At 43.7% G+C, this 20,717-nt stretch overlaps 1 protein-coding gene across 1 annotated transcript; it reads left to right on the forward strand.

Annotated features, from left to right (window-relative positions):
* Positions 1-1,606: 1,606 nt before the first annotated feature.
* B3GAT2 (beta-1,3-glucuronyltransferase 2) lies at positions 1,607-20,582 on the forward strand (the record flags this gene model as incomplete). Its single annotated transcript, XM_082480327.1, has 4 exons — positions 1,607-2,155; positions 13,064-13,208; positions 20,268-20,416; positions 20,496-20,582. The coding sequence occupies 4 exons, from the start codon at positions 1,607-1,609 to the stop codon at positions 20,580-20,582; spliced, it is 930 nt and encodes a 309-aa protein (XP_082336453.1).
* Positions 20,583-20,717: the final 135 nt, after the last annotated feature.

The raw sequence follows: 20,717 nt of genomic DNA on the forward strand, positions 1-20,717 counted from the left end.
ACAAAGATAAATGTTTTACTCACAGAATTATGGAGAGTCCAGTAATCTGTAAATACTAATGCCGTGCCTCTGCGTTTTTATGCAATGCAAAGTTTTAAAAGCATGATTCAAGCTGTGTTTAGTTATGACAGTGGGGACTGCTGAAAAATGCATCGGAAACTTCCCTGGTAGGAAAAGATTTGTAAGAGGTTTTTAGATCGCGCAGTTCATGTGCGCTGCGGCACCTGATGAATGAACGCCTCTTTCTCAAAATAAAGACAGGTGGATTATTACGAAATTCCTTTATACGAATACATTTTAATAAGGAGCTTCTCCAGTCCGTCTGATCCATAGGGAAGCAGCACGGTAGGAAAAAAAAAATCCACAGGGAAAAGGCTGTTCAGAGCGGCGCAGCCACACAGGGCAATCAGACAGCACCCGCTGCCTCCGTCGAGGGAAAGCGAGGGAAAGCGAGGGAAAGCGAGGGAAAGCGAGGGAAAGCGAGGGAAAGCGAGGGAAAGCGAGGGAAAGCGAGGGAAAGCGAGGGAAAGCGAGGGAAAGCGAGGGAAAGCGAGGGAAAGCGAGGGAAAGCGAGGGAAAGCGAGGGAAAGCGAGGGAAAGCGAGGGAAAGCGAGGGGAGCCGCACGACACGGCCGCCTTATTTACAACTTGGTACTTCTGCGGCGCTCAAAACTACGCCCCCGTTAAAAAAAAAAACAAAAAAAAAAAAAAAAACAAAAAAAAACACCAAAAATGAAGCGAGCGGCTGCCCACCGGTACGAGACGTGAGTACTCCGGGACACGCCCCCTCCGCGGCGGGGAACGGGGGTCTCCCCGGCCCGTCGGGCGGGCGGCGCTGCCCCCGGGGAAGGCGTCCCGGCGGCCGGCCGAAGTTACCGGTGCCCGCCGCCGAGGGAAGGAGCCCCCCACCGCCACGACCGCCGCCGCCAGCCGGGCCCCAGCGCCGCCCCCCACCCCGAGGGCGCCGAGCGCGCAGCTCCGTCGGCCGCCGCCGCCACCGCCCCCTCCCCGCCGCGCCCGGGGGCGGCAGCCGGAGCGGGGCGGGGCGGGAGCCCCCCTCCGCCCGCGGGGACCCTCCCTCCCGCCTCTCCCCGCCCCCGCGCACCACCAGAGCCGCCCGGGGAAGCGGCGGAGAAGGAGCATTTCCCTCGAGCCCCCTGCCGAGCCACGGCCGCGACGGCGCGGCGCTTTCCCCAGCCCGGCCCGGCGATGCTGAGGGAGAGGGAGAAGAAGAAGGAGGAGGAGGAGGAGGAGAAGAAGGAGAAGAAGAAGGAGAAGAAGGAGGAGGAGGAGGAGGAGGAGGGAGGGCGGCTGCTCGCGGAATAGAAGCGCGGCGGGAGCGGGGCCAGGCACCTGCCCTGCCCCGCCGTGCTGCCGCAGGGCTCCGCGGGGCGGCCCGACCCGATCCGACCCGACCCGACCCGACCCGCCGGCCACGTCCCCCCGCGCCCTCCACCCCTCCCCGGCCGCCCGGCGGAGGAGCGCAGAGGGGCGCAGGGGCAGCCCCGCCGCCGCCGCCCCCCCGCCGCCATGCGCTGAGCGCCGCCGCGCCCGTCCATGGGGAGGCGCTGAGGGGCGGTGCGGAGCGGGAGGGCGCCGGGGCAGGATGAAGTCGCTGCTCTTCAGCCGCTTCCTCCTGCTGCTGCCCTGGGTGCTCATCGTTATCATCGTGCTGGACATCGACAGCAGCCGGGCGCCGCTGCCCGCCCTGACTCCCCGCAGCGGGGGCGGTAACGGAGGGGCCCGGCCGGCGGCGGCGCGGGCGTCCCCCCCGCGGCGGGGGCCGGAGGCGGCGCTGCCCACCATCTATGCCATCACGCCCACGTACAGCCGCCCGGTGCAGAAGGCCGAGCTCACCCGGCTGGCCAACACCTTCCGGCAGGTGGCGCGGCTCCACTGGATCCTGGTGGAGGACGCGGCGGCGCGCAGCGAGCTGGTGAGCCGCTTCGTGGCGGGCGCCGGCCTGCCCTGCACCCACCTCCACGTCCCTACGCCCCGCCGCTACAAGCGGCCGGGGCTGCCCCGCGCCACCGAGCAGCGCAACGCCGGCCTGGCATGGCTGCGGCAGCGGCACCAGCACCTGCCGCCCCCTCAGCCCGGGGTGCTCTTCTTCGCCGACGACGACAACACCTACAGCCTGGAGCTCTTCCAGGAGGTGCGTGCGGGACGGGCCGGGGGGGTGCGGGTGCGCTCCGCGGCTTTCCCCTCAGCCGCCCGCCCTTTCCCGCCTCCCCTCAGGCGTCCTCTTCGCCTTCCCTCAAGCACCTGCCGTTTCCCGCCTTCCCTCAGGCGTCCCCTTCGCCTCCCTTCAGCCGCCCGCCCTTTCCCGCCTTTCCCCCCTCTCCTCAGGCGCCGGTCTCGCCCACCCCTCAGCCGCCCGCCGCTGCCCGTCCCGCCGCGCTGCGCGGGGCCCGTGCCCCATTCCCGCTCTTGGCGGTGCCCACCCAAATCCCGGGCACGGACGGGTCAGGCCCGCTCCCCGGCGCGGGCAGCCTGCGACCCTCACCCGGGCTCCCCGGCGCTGCCTGTGTGTGACCACCCCTCTCTTCGTTTTAAGTTTCTTGTCCCTCCCTTCCACGCTAAACACCACCACCACCTCACCCCCCGCCCCAACAACAACTTTTTACTGCTGTTTTCTCATTTTCCTGCCGAGCAAGGCAAGTTTAGGGAAATATAAGGGATTCTGTGTTTGTGTTAAAACTGGGATGAAAAGCACGCAGTTTTCTATTTATTATTTTTTTTTTTCCAGGCAGCGTTCCCCTCCCTGTAGGGCAAACTCGCATCGGGAGTCGCCGTCCTTCACAGCTTTTTCTTGGCGCGAGTGAATTAATCCAGGGCCGGCTCCTTCACGTGGAGTTGCCCAGTCTTTTTGAAGCTCTTAAAAGCAGCAAATCGTTTGTGTAATGACTAAAACACCCTTTCAAGGAGTCCCTTTTGTGAAAGGACCTGTTTTTGTCTTTATTGCAGCCCCTTGGTGAAGCGCTTTGCTCCTGTTCGGTGGGAATTGGCAGGCGATCCGGGGAGAGGTTATCCTGCTCTCTTTCTGGGTTCCCCCTGGCAGGAAAGAGGGGTGTTTAATAAGTGGACATAAAACAGCAGAAGAAAGGTCACTGTACATCTTCCATGACAGCTAGAAGAGTAACCCTGGCAGGAAAACGAGGGAGGGAAACGGAAAAGTAGATTGGCAGCAGATAGGGAAAGTACAGGACCTCAGACAAATTGCAGTCCGTGACTTTTGCTGGTACAGTATTTAGTGGTGTGCATCCATATTCTGCAGTCTGGAAGCATTGTGCTTCCCCCAATGCTTTACAGTCAGTAGGTTAAAATGAACATGGTACACAGAAATGTGAAGCACGTGAAATTCCCCAGAGCAAGTTATTTTAGAAATGCTTATGTTCGTTTGTGCCTAGGTTCGTAATGCACCCCTTTCCATTTCCAGCGTGTGGGCAGGTGCAGGGTCACTGTTCAGCAGGGATGCCCTACTTCCTTGGCCTGTTGGTGTTCATCATTGAAGCTGCTAATCTGAAGACCTTTGCCTGGAGGCTAAACCTTTGTTGTAATTGATTTTTCTTAAAATCTCCTGGCTGTGCTTGGCGCATAATAATGCAGAGTAATTCCACCTACCGGTTTTTGATGTGGTGGGAATGTCCACCTCTGTTTGGGCGTATAAAACTAATCTGATTCAGTCTTAGGGAGTCTGTAAATTGATACACAAAATACACTTTGCCACAATGAATAATGTGGGATTAAAGGTATGTGGAGACGAATCTCTGCTTTTTTGTTGTTTTTTTTTTTCAAGTGCAAACGTTAGGGACAAGCTAAAGGAACAATATTGGCAGGCATATCACATGAGTGACCCACATCTACTGAAAGGGGTTGTCAAGCTTATTCTTTCATCATTTCCTGTATTATTATTCTAATTGCTGTGAGTGCTGAATTGAAAAGGTACAAATTACCTCTCTGACAAGCTAGGAAATGCAGGGAAGAGAGGGGATAAATCTGTCTGAAGGGTTAACCTGGAAAATTGCAAGCATGACAGGCAATCTGTGCTTCCTTTTGCCAACAAGAATTGTCACCTTGGGCGTGCAGCTCTGCAATCCTAAGACTTCTGTTTGACCAGGGTTCAGCTACTGAGGAATAAGTGTTTATTCTGAGCCCTGTGTTTGCAGGCAAACACATGTGTATCAATGAGTTTTCCCTGTGAAATGTGGTGGTTGGAAAGTTCAGTTACAGAAGCGGAGAAGGAGCTTTTGCTTACTCCTGCAAGTTCCCACAGCTGTTGTCTGGGGTCACTAATGGGATGTATGTAAGGTCTCTGGGATGCCACTTGTAGTAACATGGGGAATGCCTTGTCGACCTGGCAAAGTTAATAGAAGTCCCTTTACCAACGGGATGTGCCTTTACAACAAGTGGGAGGTTGCATTTGGGGAGAGCCAGTAGTCTTATTTTCAGTCGAGGCACTGCTTGAGGGTTTTGTTTACTATTTTTTTTTTTCCTTAAAAAAAACCTTCTTTGTCTTTGTGGATTCTGGCATGACAACTCTGTAGTAAATCCTGATCTCTCCTTCAGGAATTGATTGATTTATGAGGGTAAACCGTGCTCGTCTTCTCCAAGCATGAAGAAAACAGCTTCAGAATGTGTTGTGTGCAGATGAAATCTGGTAATAATTCCTGTCGTGAAAGTGGCAATAATGATACCTGAGAGGGAGGTTTTTTTTCAATTTGTTACCCTGCGAGGAACAATTCTCCAGACCCACAGTTGTATAATCCCAAAGGAGGTCGAATAAACTGTTGTCTGCTCACTGGGGAAGGTGGTATAAATGTAGAGGGGTGAGACAGGAGCTCTGCGTTCTGGTCCTACCACCATCCTGTGCTGGCTGGGTGACCTTCAGCATATCACTGTTGTGGGCCCAGGGACATGCGGGTCCCAAACTGCTGGCAGCAATGTCTGCTAGCATCTGCCCACAAGCAGTTATGTACATTTGCTGGCTTATGAAATAGTAGGTCTGTCTTCTTTGTAATGGCTTTCTTCTGAGTCAAAGTTGGTTTCAGCAGTGAGGGCTTGGGGGGGGGAGAACCAATGCTAGTTAAGACTGTAAAACCAACATGAGAGAAGCACTAGTGTTAGGGATGCATTTCACTCAGAGGTCGAAAAAGCGTTACAGAGCAGAAGACGTGCCAGGGAACTGTGTGTCAGTGAAGGATTATGTTCAAGGCAGCTGCTTTGCTGTGGGCTTCCTTAGTGCCCTTGCAGAAGACGGAGCCTTCTTAACAAAGCAAAAACCACAAAGCTTTACTGCGAGTGGAGGTGTATAAGCCATAAGGGCATGATCAAAAAGGAGCCTGCTCTGGCATGAGGCGTCATGGGATACTTCTGAGAGCTTTTGATGAGGAAATTCTGATCTCTGTCCAAAGTACTTCTGTCTGGTACTTATAGGAATAAGTATGTTATATTTGATATGGAGTGCGCTGGGCCCAATAGACCTGGGCAAAACGTGTTTCATGGAAATCAAGAAAAAGCCCTCCAGCTTACGGTAGCGTTTTACTGGGAAATGTCACCATCTGTAGTAAAGCTGGAACCTTCTGGTGCTGTTTATGATGGTCTTTTTTCCTGAGATATGATGGCGTGTGGGTATAGCTTAGTTTTTGACTGGCAAAAGTGCGTCCTCAAAGTAAAACTGAGCAGGGTCTGAGCCGGTTTAGTTGTTATTTCTAGAATAAGATGGAGAGCCTGATTTGTCTTACAGCTGCTGCAGTGTATTCAGCATTGGCTTAGCTGAGTGTTTTGTTAGGAAAGGCTCACCTTTCCTGGAAAGGCTACAGGGAAAGGACCAATTCGTTCAGTGATTCTTTAGAGCACTAACTGGGGCTGCAGCAATGATGAAGAAATATTTCCAGGGGTGGAGTAATGGTCTTTAAGTTACTCCCAACTCTTTCCATGTGAGAGTATAATGGTGGACAGGTGAAAAGTCATGCTTTTACTTTAATGCTGGTGGTTCTGGCATATTGTATTTTCTCACTTATTATTTTGGAATCCAGACCTCAAAAAGAATTTGTATTTTTTTCCGCTCAGATATGATCTGTTCAGCTGGAAGTGTCCATCTGCATCTCTCCGTCAAAAACAACAGTCCGCTTTCTGAAAATATCTTTTATCAGTTGAATATCAGCCTGCATTCTTAACAAAGCCACTGAGAGGCCTGAAATCCCAGTATTTTATATGCTTTACAGATGTTTCTATATGAATCATCGTAACTTCTATTTTTTTTACTGTAGGCTGTTCTTTTTGGAGTGACTCTGTTATAGTGTTGGTTTGGGTTTTTTTTTGCGTTTGTGCTTCATCTTATTCCTGAATGCAAGTTATTGTAATATTGTGACTGATGCTTAGCAACTGCCAATTTTACATTTTTAGACTTCCAGAAAGAAAACCTTAGATAAAGCTGGTATTCCACCCTCGTAGAGAGATTTTAAAAACAAGATTAGCCTAAGCACTGGAAACCAAAGATACACATAGCTAAGTTCCACTTCCCTTCACTCTTCACATCCTTCACATGTTTCTACGTCTCAGTCATTTTCTCTGCCCTATCCGTATTTCAAGTAGTTGGCCAAAGGCCACTGCTGCCTTGGTCCATGTGTGGATATGGAGGAATTGGTGTTGGACGTCTGCTCTGCTGTTGGTTGTTGTCGTGGTTTAGGCACAACCAGGACAGTTGTGCAGATCCCCTGAAAGGAGCTTGCCACATTCAGAAATGCATTGATTTTTAGAGATTCTGAGCAAAGACACCTAAACTGAGATGTACATGAAATTAAAATGCTTATATGTAAAACTATGATCTCCCTCACTGCCACCCCTAACCCTTTGGTCATTGGTGTCTGAATGTTCATAGCAAGATTTGCTAGGTGCCTAGAGCATGCAAGTGTGGCATACACCACTGTCTTGTCTGAGTGTAGGTCGAGGATTGGCAGATTGGGTCTCCTTAGAGGAACCCATGCTATAAGGTGTGATCTGAATACAGCCTTGCAGCATGGAGTTGAAAGAAAATCCCAGTCTTAATTGTCATTTCTAAGGGAAAAAAGAACCCCAAACTTTTATTTAACAGCTCGGCAGTTAGCCCTGTTGCCCACCGAGTTGGGGACCAGAATTCAATTTGCTATAGCTGTTGCCTGCACAAGAATGCCCTGGCTATTGAAGGTTAGGGCTGTCTAGCTCAGGTTATTTTCACAGTGGCATTGTAGAGCAGAGGGCAAGTTGTGTGAGTGATTTAGACTGAAAACATTTTCTTATGCCCCTGCCCTTCGCTCTCTCAAAATATATATATGAAGGTAGTAGATACTCTCATGGCTCTTAACAGTTTGTAGCCCCCCCCCCCAAATAAATCTTTGTTATTAGAAATAGAACAGAAATACTTGCAGGCATTGTACATCACACAGTTTTGCTGTGATTGTCTTTGTAAAATATTTTGACAGTGACTCAAAAAAGACATTACAGAAGAAATATTTACTATTTGTTCAAACTTGGACTAGGGAAGGGTTGGTGCTCCTTTGATAACTTTTACATAACTGTCCTAATCTTTATACATTGTATTAAGCTAGCTCTGTGTATTTTTTAATGGATATATTTACGCAAAAGGTGTAAAAGTAGTATAAGTGAATCTATTTGTCCTTGAAAACACCAACGTCTTTTGTTGTATCTCTTGGAGCTGGTTGGAAAAATCAAATTTTTTCTATGGTCTTAAAAATAACATTCAGTAGTCTAGACAGAATTAAATATTAGCTGGCTGTCATTAGTTATTTTCTTCATCATAAAAAAAAATCTAAATATGAGTTAACAGTGCATTAAATACCTTTCTAGTGTATAAATGATTTAAGAATACATGACAGATTTTAAATGCATACTGGCATTCCCCTTGCACGTAGACATGTAATACCTATGCTAAAGAGGTTGGGTTAGAAAAGACTGTTTCTCTACAAACAATGAAATAGCTTAAAAATGAGAGGAAACTGTGACAAAAAAGCTATTTTAAATAGATTTATCCAAGTGAGGGACTCTGGGTTACAAAGTACCAAGCATTGACTCTTTCTGCACTTTGACAGTAGTCTTTTTTTACCTGTGAAACGGATACTTTCACCATTAAATTAATTACAAATGGGTCAGCAGCTCTTCAGAGGTACAGTGAATGCAACCCAGTAGAATAACAGAAAGTAGGATGAGAAAAAGAATTAGTAAGTAGAAGGGCCAAAAGGAAACATTTGCTATTAAATGTTTTGGAAGTCTTCCCAATACAGAGAAATTGGCTCCTAACTGCTTTCGTTAAATTTAGTACAGTTTTCTCCTGTAGGGAAGCAATATTGACATTTGTGCCCAAGGATGCTGGTATAATTTAGAAGCATTAATCATTGTATCTGATATGTAAAATGTTGTTTGAGAGAAGGAGGAATTAATCTGTCCTCCCTCTGCAGTTAGATTTGGTATGAATCAGCAAGAGGAGGTCAAAGGCAGATGTTTGGAAGAAAGCTTTCTAACAGTGAGGATGATGAAGCACTAAATCAAATCACCTGTGAGTAGGCTAGATCAATGAGTGACTTTTTTTTTTTTTTATTATTATTTTGTAGACCCTCTCTACAAGTTTTCCCATGGAGACATACCCTTTACAGTGAAGCTTACTGATAACAAACTTGCTTTTTTGAAGTTACTGTCCCCTAAGAGTCGCAGTCCCTGAACCATGAAAACCACTGGCACAGATTTGCTATGATTCCTTTGAAGTAATGATAAGTAGGGGCAGAAGCTCCGTTTAATGCCTAAGTAAAGGGGCATAGCATCGTTGCAGCTGAGCTGTCCCTCTAACTTCTAGTGCAGTCACATAAGTTTTGTTGAAGCAGAATTCAGCATTAAATGACCTGTGAGTAATGCAGGATGCCTGCCTGAGAAGTGATAGGGAACCTGGCTGTGCTTGTGCTTTAACCCGTAACGTGTTCTCCTGTGGAAGAGTTGTAGTGAAGGAGCTCTGGATCCTGTCTTCAGTAATAATAAATTGGAATGTTGCGTAGAAATCTGCTTGAGTCTGGCTGGGATGGGGAGGGGGGCAAGCCTGGATGATAACCTGTAGCCTGACCATCACAGATCACAAATTACACAGGGGTTGAAGTTAGAGGGAACGGGGGAGGAAAAAAAGCTTACTATGTGTGGCAGTCAGGTTTGCATTTGCTGAGAGCTTTGAATCCCGAATAGAAACGCATCAACATCATGCTGCAAAAACACTGGGATGGCTGTTCCAGCCTGGAAGCCTTTTCACTGTAGGAAATAAGGCCATGTTTCCTTCTGCCTGTCATTTGCTTTCATTCCCCTTGGGCTTTTAGATTTTGTTACTCGCCTGGTATCTTCCCTATCCATCAGTCCAGCACATCCCATTAAGCAGCTTTTCTTGATTGACTAATGAGATGCTATTTTTGGCAATGCTTTTATCACTATCTCTTTTATTGCTTGGCTACATTTTCTGCATTTTCTGTTGTTAATCTTTAGTGGATGCTCTATTGCTACTGTATTTACTGTTATATGCCCATCACCTCACTGGGATTTCTTTGGTTGGTTGTTACTCATCTCTCCTGTCATTTCCTTGCCCCCTCTTTCCCAATTGTGTTCCCCCATTTGTGTTCATTTGGGTTTGTTCTGCCGTCTTAGAGAGGCCTCTTCTAATCTTCCCCCATGCAGTACATCAGTCTTTTCCTATGCCCAACACCCCTTTTCAAATAATCAAAAAAGTAAATAAAGGACACAAGCATATCCAGAGGGAGATTCATCCTACCTTCAGATAGCTGTCTAAGCCAAGCAGGATGAACCACGCCAGTAGGTTCCTGTTTCTCTTCATTAACTACAGAAGTCTAACAAGGGTAGACCCGATGCCTAACTTAGAGAGTTAAGTGTAAGTAAGATGAATACCACTCATGTAAGCTACTAGGACTTAAAATGCTGAGTATTAAGATAGCGTGTGCTACCACACATTAAAATGACAGGTAGAAAAGTAATTTCAGAAGCTGTTTGTAAGTTATATGATTTTGGCAGTTGTTTAACCCACAATGCTAAAGCTATTTAGAATTAACATGTTTTTGAATCACCTTTTTCTGTCCCAATGATTAGCAGCATCAAATTCCAGATGCAAGTTGGCCTTTTAATCCAAATAATAGCTTTCTCCCCATCATACATAAATGCAGCCTTAACACATCAGTATATTAAATGCAGTAATGCTGTTATCAGAAGATTAAAAGAAATATTCCTACTTTCATCTGCCTAGCACGTCCTGAGTCTGTAAGGTATTTCAGAATTAGCATAAATACCAGTCTAAATGTGCTCTTTCAGTTTGTACTTAAAGGGATTGCTGTATTCTTGAAACCTGCTTATTTAATTCTCCAAAAATGTAACCTGTGAGAATAAAGAAAGTAACCTAAGGACAGAATAAAGAGCTCTGAAGGGTTACTTACTGCCTTCTGGTGTGTGGTGGCTTTGCTGACTTAACTCATAGACACCAAATGGATCCAAGACTGTAATAATTAAAACTTCTTGGGTCATTTCATGCTGGTTTCATGAGATCAGTGAGATACTTTTCATTGACAAGATTTTGCTACTCACCGTGTAAGGTAAAGTATTAGTGGAAATCAGTCTGGTTCTGCTGGCATAAATGCTGTGGCTGCTATTGACCCAACTCAGAAGTCTCGTGTGATCTGGCTTATTTTGCAGTACAGCTGCCCAAATGCTCACTGTGGGGAAGAGGCAGGGTATGGGCTTACCATGCATTAGCTACTCTGTTGTAGTTAGAGTGTGCCTGCCTGTGCCTTGCGGCATTTTATTTTTACCATGGGTACAGGCAGTCAGTACAGGGTAGCTAAAATGCTGTAAATCAGTACACTAGTAATTTGTTCAGGTATCCATACCCTCCAGAAGGTATTAATGGCAACATGAGAAAGTTAGTGGGCGTCTGTGTTCGTCCTGTGGTTAATACTAGTGTAACACAGTTGGGTGTATGTGGCTTGATAATGCCCTTGGAAACCAATTGGAAACTTGCCTGCGTATACAAGCCCAACAGGATGATGCCCTGTGTCCATTTCTGATGTGTTTGAATGTTAATATAAATACACTGCTAGAAAAAAAAAATTGCAAAATGGATGTATCATTAAAACCAGAGCTAAAAGATCTTCATGAGGAGGTTTGACTGATTTCCGTATCCAAATAGTTAATTGCTAACTCTGCATTTCCTAAATGGAGGAGTGAAAGAGGTTGGAAAAATAACCTTAAGCAGGGAGAACTATTACAGGCAAACGTGTTTAACAATAACCTGTAGAGAGATTCATGGCAGTCTCTCACTAATTAAATAGGCAATGGTTTGGCTAGAATCCTTATGACGGGAAATCCCTTTATTGCCAATTGTAACATACCCTGTTCTTATCTAGTGTGGACTGCTGCTGCTGAGTGAGATGGTCTGACTTGCTGCAACAGTTATTAGAGTGGAAGTGAGAGAAGTTTGCTTAACGAAATTAGAGATACACAAAGAATTGGAAGGAGAGAAGGTGCATGCCTGTCTTCTATGTGTACACAAATATTTGTGGATTTTTAAATACCTATTTTATGCCTTCCTTATGTGAAAGTTCTCCTAAGAATCTGCTAATGTTTCTAGCTTAGAAATGTGAACCAGAGTGACATGACGTCTTTGTTTTTTCTGGTGCATCTCCTGGGAGTCTAGATGATATGCATGATAAATCTTTTACCTTGGCAGAAAGAGAGGGAAGTGTTTAATATTTAACCAAGGTTGTCTTTTACTTCAACATCTATTGATAGGGGACTGCAGTTACAAATATGTAAAACTGTGTGTGTTTTTGCTAAAAGGAGTGCTTGGAAGGAGAAAGGGATAACCTTTCCCTAAGGAACAGGCCTCAACTGCACTAGAAGAAAAGAGATTTTTAAAAATTGGTCAGATTAAGCCCACATTACACTGAAATAGTTTAATACTTGCTTAAATAGGACTATGTGTAAGCACAACAGTTAAAACAGTGGCTTTTGAATCAGTGTGGTTAAATTGTGCAAGTTGCTGTGTCCATGCACTCATCTTCTCAAGTTTTCACACCAGAGTGTCAGTGATTTTCCCATGGAGAGCAGCACATCAGGTTCATGTCATGTTTTCTCCTGTTTACTGAAGAAAAATGGTCTACTAAGCAGTGAACTGAATTCACTGAATCTCAGCCATGCATGCTTTTTGCTAAAGAAAGAGTAATTTTTTAGTATCTGTAGATTCCTCTAGGTTAGATGAGGATCGCATTTCCAGAATTACATTTAATTACATTTACGCCATTGGGAAAAACTCCTGTTACTGCTAGCAAACTAGCAGAAGCATCCTGCCCACCCTGCTTTCTGTCCTTCTCAGAAACTTAATAGAGCTTTTTTGAGAGAAAATGTAGAAATTAAAAAGGCTTAGTCCAAACTTAATCTTTTTTTGTGAGCCTTTAATAGATCTGAGCTGCATTTGTTGTACAAATCTGGTATGCTGCAGGTAGGGGAAGAGTTGTGCATCACAATTTCCTGTACTCAGTGTATTTGTTACCAGTCTCAAACTAATTGTACTTGTCTTAATGTAGGGTGTATTTGTTAATCATTATTATAATATTCTCTCACTGGGCTTGTACAATATGTAAGCAGTTTATAGAAATAAGCATACTGCCAGAACGCTATGGTCTTGTAGGTAGAAAAGATCTAGTACATCTTTGAAAACCCAAACAAAGAAACAAGAATACAAATACTGGTTTTTCATGGCTTTTAAATTTTTTGTTATAAAAAATAGTATGAATAGGATATTTTCAGTAGAATTGAGGTGCCTACAGGCTAGAGAGCTGGAGAGTTCACAGAAAATGAGTGGGCACATGCAGCTTTCAAACGCTTACTCTGTTGGGCTGAAATCTGTAAGCTAGAATTGCTTTTAAATACCTAGCCTTGATGATTAATGTGTAGGCTTTCCACCAACACGTACAAAAAAAAGCCTACTAGGAAAACGTACATGCAGTCACACTGTGCCCGCCTCTTGCAGATGCGCACAACCCGCAAAGTATCAGTGTGGCCCGTGGGACTGGTAGGAGGACGACGGTACGAGCGCCCGGTTGTGGAAAATGGCAAAGTTGTTGGCTGGTACACTGGCTGGAGAGCTGACAGGCCCTTTGCTATTGACATGGCAGGTAGGTACCATGTTTCATGATACGTGAATGTTTCTCATAACTATTTTCTTACACTTTTTTTTATGAGTGGGACAGAAACAGATGTTTCAGTATAAGCAGCTTTAAAACTTCTGAAGTGCATTCAGCACTAAACATCCTGGAAGTCTTAGCCTGCCCTGCACACCTCATCTAATTAAGTTACTTCTTGGTGATATCTGAACTGACTTTCACTTGTTTTTAATTCTGTGCAGCAACTTGGCTTTTATGTTGTATAAATTATTTGTCTGAAACAAGTTAATTGTAAACTAATTCATCCAGTTAATTTTTGCAAGGAGCCCCTGCCTTTCATTGTGTCGTCAGTCTACACCAGGCAGTATAAATGCAGACCCTTGTTAGACCTCATGTTGTAAAATGCTACTTTATTATGAAATTATTCATTTTTTATTGGTTATTTGGAATGACAGTGATAACTGTAGATGGATATAGTTTGAAATGCTGGGCTTAAGGGAAAAACTAGACAGCTATAGCCTAGTAGATGAAGGAAGAAAAGCTTCAAAATGGATCTAATCAATCTTCTGCTGTGAAGTTAGCACACCGCATAGCTCTATATTACTGTCAGTCCATGCTTAGACTGATTTCTGATGTAGCAGCAGCTCTTTTCCCAGCAAAGGATATGATATTGGCACTTAAGCATATTCTGTATTCAGGAAGGAGGGGAAAAGGAAAAAGTAGGAACACAAGGACAAGAATGGTTTAGAAATAGCCAGCCATTTTCTTTCTTTCTGATACCCTTATGTTTTGGGAGAGGGAAAAAGACAATGCTTTCTCATCTCAACAGAATATTTTTATGTGGATTGAAATGTTTGATGAAAAATATGTACAGTATTTACAGTACAATTGGTTAAAAAGAGGAAAGGTGAACTAATAGTTCAAAGGCAGAAACATCAACAGGTGAATTCTTTTACACTGCAGAAGCATTTAAATTTAGTAGTATCACCTGGCATGAAAATATTTCAGTGTCTTGGTAGAAGCATTCCTCAGAGGAGAACTAGATATGTCAATCCCTAAACCTGTGTAGCCTGTTGAGGACTGGAGCTGTGCATTTTAATGGTCTTTGCCTGTAGATTTATAGATACAGATTGATTCTATGCTATAGAAGTTGTTACTTACAGGCACTATAAAGATGATAGCATGGTTCATAATTCATTAGCAGCAGCCATTACACACCATTGGCCAAGGGAGTCGAATCCAGACACAAAGAGATACATGGAGAGTTCTCAAGTTGTTGTTTACACTTTGCAGTTGCTGGCTGAATCACTGGCATGAGGGAAAAACAGCTCCATTAGGAACATTATATGTGTGTACTTTTACTGAAGTCACGGAAGGGAGGGTTACAGAGACAAAGATACAAGGGTTGAGAGTATAGGAAGTTATTGCAGATCTACAAACAAGGAGTTAGTACTCTGTGAGAAAACTTTTATTAGTCTTCAAAAAAATAACAGATTAAATTACATTTTTTATTTCAGCAAGGAGGGAAATGGATGCTGGGTTGGCTGGTAAAAAAAAAAAAAAAAAGTTAAGTTTGCATCTTCGTTCCCCTCAGGAATATGGTGGAAGGGCACAAACAGAACAGAACCTATAAATCCAGAACTGCACAGGTATCTGAACAGCTCCAGGATGCATGTTAACACTCCATTTTCCATCCTTGTGAATCCCCTGACCCCTCAATATACCCTTGGGTACTTGCTAACAAACCTAAGTCCATGCTGTAGTACGTCACTGCCATTCCTCCTTCTGCTGGCACCAAATATATAAGCAACTCTGGTTATACCATATACAGCACATAAGGAATACCAGGGATCTCTTTTGAAAATATTACCATGTGCATATATTAAATGTGCATATAAATAATATAAATGTGCATATATTAAATTGCTCAGCTGTCTACAGATGTTTATAATTAATGTATTCCCAAGGCACTCGTAAGGGGGCTCTCCTTGGTTTACAGAACTATCTTTTTGTAGTGATTTTCACAATAATTTGATTGTGAGGCTGGGTGTGAAAAGAATTGACTTCTTAAAAGGTTTAGGACCACTGATTTAACTTGTGGCTGTTCAGAGGAAGCACATCCTTGCTTTTAAGCACATAAATTTCTAATTCTAGACTTCAAGATATAGGGCCAAATTCAAATCTACTGCAAGTGGAGACAAGTCCTAGTGATTTCATTGGGATCAGCTCAAAGACCCTAGCTGGAGTACTTCCCTAGATTCTTCTTTGAAATGTACTCACACGCAGCAGTCACATTACATCAGTTCAGGAAACATGGCTTATTTCTTTTGAGAAGTTTGTGGTTGACACCACTATTCTCCAATGCTAAATTGCATTCAGAAAGCAGAGTAGCTGTTTCCTTCTTGTCTGGCAACCAACACGCCATATGAATTAGTTCTGGTGTTTTTTAAGTTCTGCCTCAGTTTTAACTGTAGGTGGGTTCTAGAGTTTGACAGACTTCCTTACCCTCAGGGAAGAAAAGCAAGAGAGAATTGGGTGTTGTAAGCAAAAAGTGGCGTTGATTCTGAGGTGGGCATTGTGTTGTTTATTACAGACCTGATTTAAAATCTTCTATGTTAGTGATTTACTTTTGGCTTGTTCCCAGTGCCAGAGTTTTTGACCACCCATGAGAACAAGTTAGATAGTAGGAGAACCACAGTCAAGATTGCTTAAAGGAAAACTGATGCATGCTTTACGTTAGCATTCCAGGAGCTGCTTCCTTCGGTCACAGAGATTAATCTATGCCTGTGAATCGCGGGGCAAGCAGATTTTGGATTTGTGGTCCAGAGCTTATCCACTGTGCCTTCAGTCCTTCAGCTAGGGGCCTGAGCACAAACCGCCCCCCCCTCCCCCCCCTTTTGCTATAGTATGAGGTCTTTAGTACATCTCATCTTTCTTATGCTAGTCTATTAATCGTAGAAGCCCAGGTTGGAACTAACCCCAAAAGAACATCTGGTCCAACCTTTAGAAAAGGTTGAAAGAAAAAAAGTCTAATTTTTCAAAATGTTCAATGAAACAGTATTTCCACATTTGATTTAGAATCATCCAAGCTTTATTTTGAAAGCATTGGAAAACACTGAAGTTATTAAAAATAGAAAAAAAAAAGTTTAAGTATGCAATTACAATCATACTACAATTAGTATGACAATATAATGTGGAGAAAACTCAGTTGAAACAAACAGTTTTGAATGGCACTGCAAAACATGGCATATTTTTTCTCAGTCTGAAACAGCCACTGCTGGATGTCAGAAGTACAAAAGATTTTAAGTGAGTGGCTATGGCAGCCACCAAACTCAAAAAACCTCCAAACCCACCACACCATCAGAGGGTAACAACTATTTTAAATGCTGTTGAGTTTAAAATAGAGAGCCTCTTTCATGCTAAATTAACTGTCAGCAAATGCTTTTGTTCTGAATTACAAGAACTCCTGGTTGGGCACTTCTGCCTTATTGCAACCTAAACAGTATGTCACAGGGAGAAGATACTTGTAAGAAGCCGACCCCAAACCATACCATGTTCAACAAGCCAAAGGTAGTACCTTGAACTGTGTGGAAACCAGTATATCTGTTTCAACACCAGCACTGAAGGTTAGCATTCATACACTCCTGAAATGATAAACACTCTAAATTTCTAGCTTGCCTTCAGCTACTATTCTATCTAGAGCATTCAGGAAGCAAAGGTATTAATCATGGCAACAAAATCTTTAAAGACCATCTTGGTCTAACCGGATGAAGAAGAATGGTTCTGCCTTTTAACAGAAGCCATTGATCTAACACAAATCAAGGTGTGAATTAACAGCTTCTGTAGAAAGAAGCACAGATGTAATCTTTGCTGTGTCTCCCAGGTATCTTGTCCTCCAACAAATTAATTCTTATCTGGGTGGCTCTTCAGCCAATTAGATTTAATTTACAGCCTTGCATTAAATGCCAAAAAAAAACCCAAACACCTTTTCACACTCTGGCTTTGGCAGTGAAATTGTCCTGTGGCATTTCATGTGACCTTAAGCCCAGTATGACCTTGTAGGAATAATGATCAAATAAAAGAATTGTATGCATGTAGTACTGTTCCATTATGCTATGCTGGAGACAGTAATCCCAGATTATTCCCTGTTTAGGAACAGAATTCAAAATAACAGTGCCTTTTCATCTATTACCACAGGATCATTATCTACTGAGAGAAATAGAATACCGGAATACTAGTGCCACTCTGGTCAAAACCTAAGCCATCTCCTCTCTTTTTGATGCCAGAATTATCTGTCTGTGATAAAAAGTCAACTGACAGTTGTCATGAGAAAATGGTTTTCCCTCAAGTCCATTGGAAGTCTATCTACATAAATACAAAATTGTCATACATGTGAAATTAAAGTAGTTATAAAGCAGAGCTGAAGAACTAGAGAGGCAGGAGATAAGTCTTCAATTATTTTCTCTCTTCAAGTTGCTGCTTTATTGGATTTTTTTAAGAAACAAAGACTATGTGACCACTGATCACAGAAACAAACCTCAGGCCGCAGGCCAGTCAGCGCACAGTAGTCCATGTCTTTGCCATGTACAACACTCAGTTTAATAATCTGACTTTTATTTCATGCCTGAAAACATGGCACGATTTTGATAGCACCCAAAAATGGTGGTTTGCAATAGCACGGTAGCAAGGGCTTGTTACACGCAGGGTCATGGCACGGCTGAAGATCTGTGTGTAGGAGAAATCCAATTTTCTCAACAGAGGAGCAAGCTTTGCAACAAGAAAACCTAGGGGAAATTAATGTATGGATAAGTATGGGCTGGGGGGCGGGGGCAGGGAGCCAAGCTGAGACACACAAAGATAAGCAGCAGAAAATCTGCATGTCTCTTCTGCTTAGAATGGATTCCTTCTCCACTCTAAAAACTAGGACACTACCCTCATTTTGGCATTTACTTCATTTTTTCCTTCATGGATGACCAGCTTAAATCTTAAAAAATTAAATCTTTTTAAAAAGAAACAGCAGCTCACAGAACTGATCAGGGCTCCAACAATGCCTTCCCTTGCAAAGCAAACATGGAGGGGGGCGGGGGAAGGGGGGAGCAAAATATCAACCACACTAAAGCCCGGTTGCACCAAAAAATTATATTGTTTGTTCTAACTGAAGGACAAAAAAATACAAACCCCTAACCAAAAATACTGAACTGAACCAGGCCAATTTGTTCAGCAGTGATAAGTCTATAGTCATCTTTCAAGGTGCAGAAAGCTGGCTGTATCCCTCTCTCGCTGAGAGAGTTTAAACTCAACCTCAGCTGTTCACAAATGATTGCACTGGGATGGAGCCCGCTGCATGCTCCCTCACCAGCCAGGCTGCAAGACCAAGGAAGCAGTAAGGGCCTGTAGCCTCCTGAAGACAAACCAACCCCTGCCTGGGAGAGAAGCCCAGACTGCCATTCTTTGCCCTGGTAGCGCCTGCCTAAACTCAGCAGCCGCAGCAGCGAACAGCTGGATCCCAGCATTGCTGCAGTCTGCAGAGCCAGAGCTGCAGGGCTTAACCGCACGGAGCGAGGACAGGCTAGAGCAGTCTCACACCTCCAGAAAGTCTTTTATTCACTAGACTTCTCCGCAAGGTGCGGATAAAAGCCCTCTCCGTCTAGACACCTATTCTTCTTTATCTTAGGCAGGATAAAATGTATAAAGTTAAACATGTTTTCTTTAACTGTGTCTGTCAGTGAATTGAGACCTCAGTTTACATCCAACCCATAGTCTTCCTGTGCACTGTCCAAATCTTTTATTTAAAAAAAAAAAAAAAATCATTTTCCATTATCTTCCTGTGCTTTGCTACAAGCAAGAGCGTGATAAGATAAAAGTGGTTTCAGCGTGTCTTCTTTACACAGATAGTAGTAATTACTTCCTTATATTTTCCTCTTTAAAAGGCTCCCATAAAAGCCACAGATAGTTTCAAGGAAAATACAGTAGCAAGATAATTCTAGTAAAAAAGAGGACGGATTTCTATTCCATTAGATAAAGTTTTACTCATTTCAAAATGAGAAAGTTTTAATACAGGCTTTAGAATTAAATGTTCTTGCAGTGTTTCAGAACAGATGTCAAAACTGTTACTACTGCTGTTATAAAGGGACAGCTGGAACCACACTGAACTGATGGAGGAAAGATTTCTTTGGCAGGCTTGGCAATTTGACATAAGGAGTTACAAAAGTAATTTTTCTTTATGAGTTTATCAGTCGAGTTTTGAGTCATACTTGAAGCAGCATACACACGACAGCCTTGCTGAATGAAAAGTGGAAAGTTCTATAAATAATGGCAAATTGGAGATTCACAAGAGCTGCTTCACAGGGGGCAAGTTTCTTCCAACTAGTGATTTCTCCCTTTGAGGGACCTAATGTGCGTTACTGGAGGAAAGCATTGCAGAGAGAGGCACGTACACTGATAAAGCCCTTTGAGTTGGGCTCTGCAATGCACAGATCAGGCACAGGCTGTCTTGCACACCACCGTTGGTGAAAACGATTCACAAGCCCACATTAACTACATGGTGTGCACGGCAAAACATTAATATGGCTTGTCTTTCATCAAAAATAATGTTAAAACTATCTAAAGGCTAAAAATCTCTGAAGACCGCAGCTGTTACAATTAACGTATTTTAATCTTTTTCTTTGACTCTTACCTTTAAACCTAGAAGTCTTTGTACAGTATAAATCTCACTTTTTTTTTTTTGTACTTAAATTTTAGTTTGAGTTCTTAATTAGAAGTAGAAAGGAAGGATGGTCTGAGATCTTAGAAATACCCGACATTTCAGGCAAAAAAGCATATATTCTCTACATGACAGGAAATTGATTAAACATTGAAAATATGGGGCAATTCAAAAAAATCTGATTGCAACTTCAGGGCAAAACAAAAGAGTGTAGGATGTACAAACCTACCAAATTTTGTCTATCCATATAATCAAATTTACATATTTTTAAAAAGAATATGGGAGATTTCTAGGCTTAAGTGTAACTTGCACAAAAATGTAAACCCTAAAGGTTTTTTATTAACATTTCCCCCCCCCCCCCCCCCAAGGATTTGCTGTGAGTCTTCAGGTGATTCTGTCGCATCCGAAAGCCGTATTCAAGCGTCGCGGTTCTCAACCAGGAATGCAAGAATCCGATTTTCTGAAACAGATAACAACAGTGGAGGAACTGGAACCAAAAGCAAACAACTGCACAAAGGTACTGATTTCCACACTTACTAAAAGGCTTTCTTGTCATCTCTGCTGATGACTGGGCTAACACAAATGTTATTTTATAGGTTCTCGTATGGCACACACGAACCGAAAAAGTAAATCTAGCTAATGAGCCAAAATACCATCTGGACACAGTCAGTATTGAGGTATGACCTGGAGACACAGTTAAATGGGAAGTACAGGACAATGGATGCACCAGAACAGTCTACTTCTGCGTGAGACCTTTTAATAGTCATCTGATGGACTTCTGTGGGAACAAAAGGAAGCTGTCAGATACTCTTAATAAG

This window comes from Vanellus vanellus, assembly GCF_965231255.1.
Source record: "Vanellus vanellus genome assembly, chromosome: 3".
In the NCBI taxonomy this organism is placed as follows: domain Eukaryota; kingdom Metazoa; phylum Chordata; class Aves; order Charadriiformes; family Charadriidae; genus Vanellus; species Vanellus vanellus.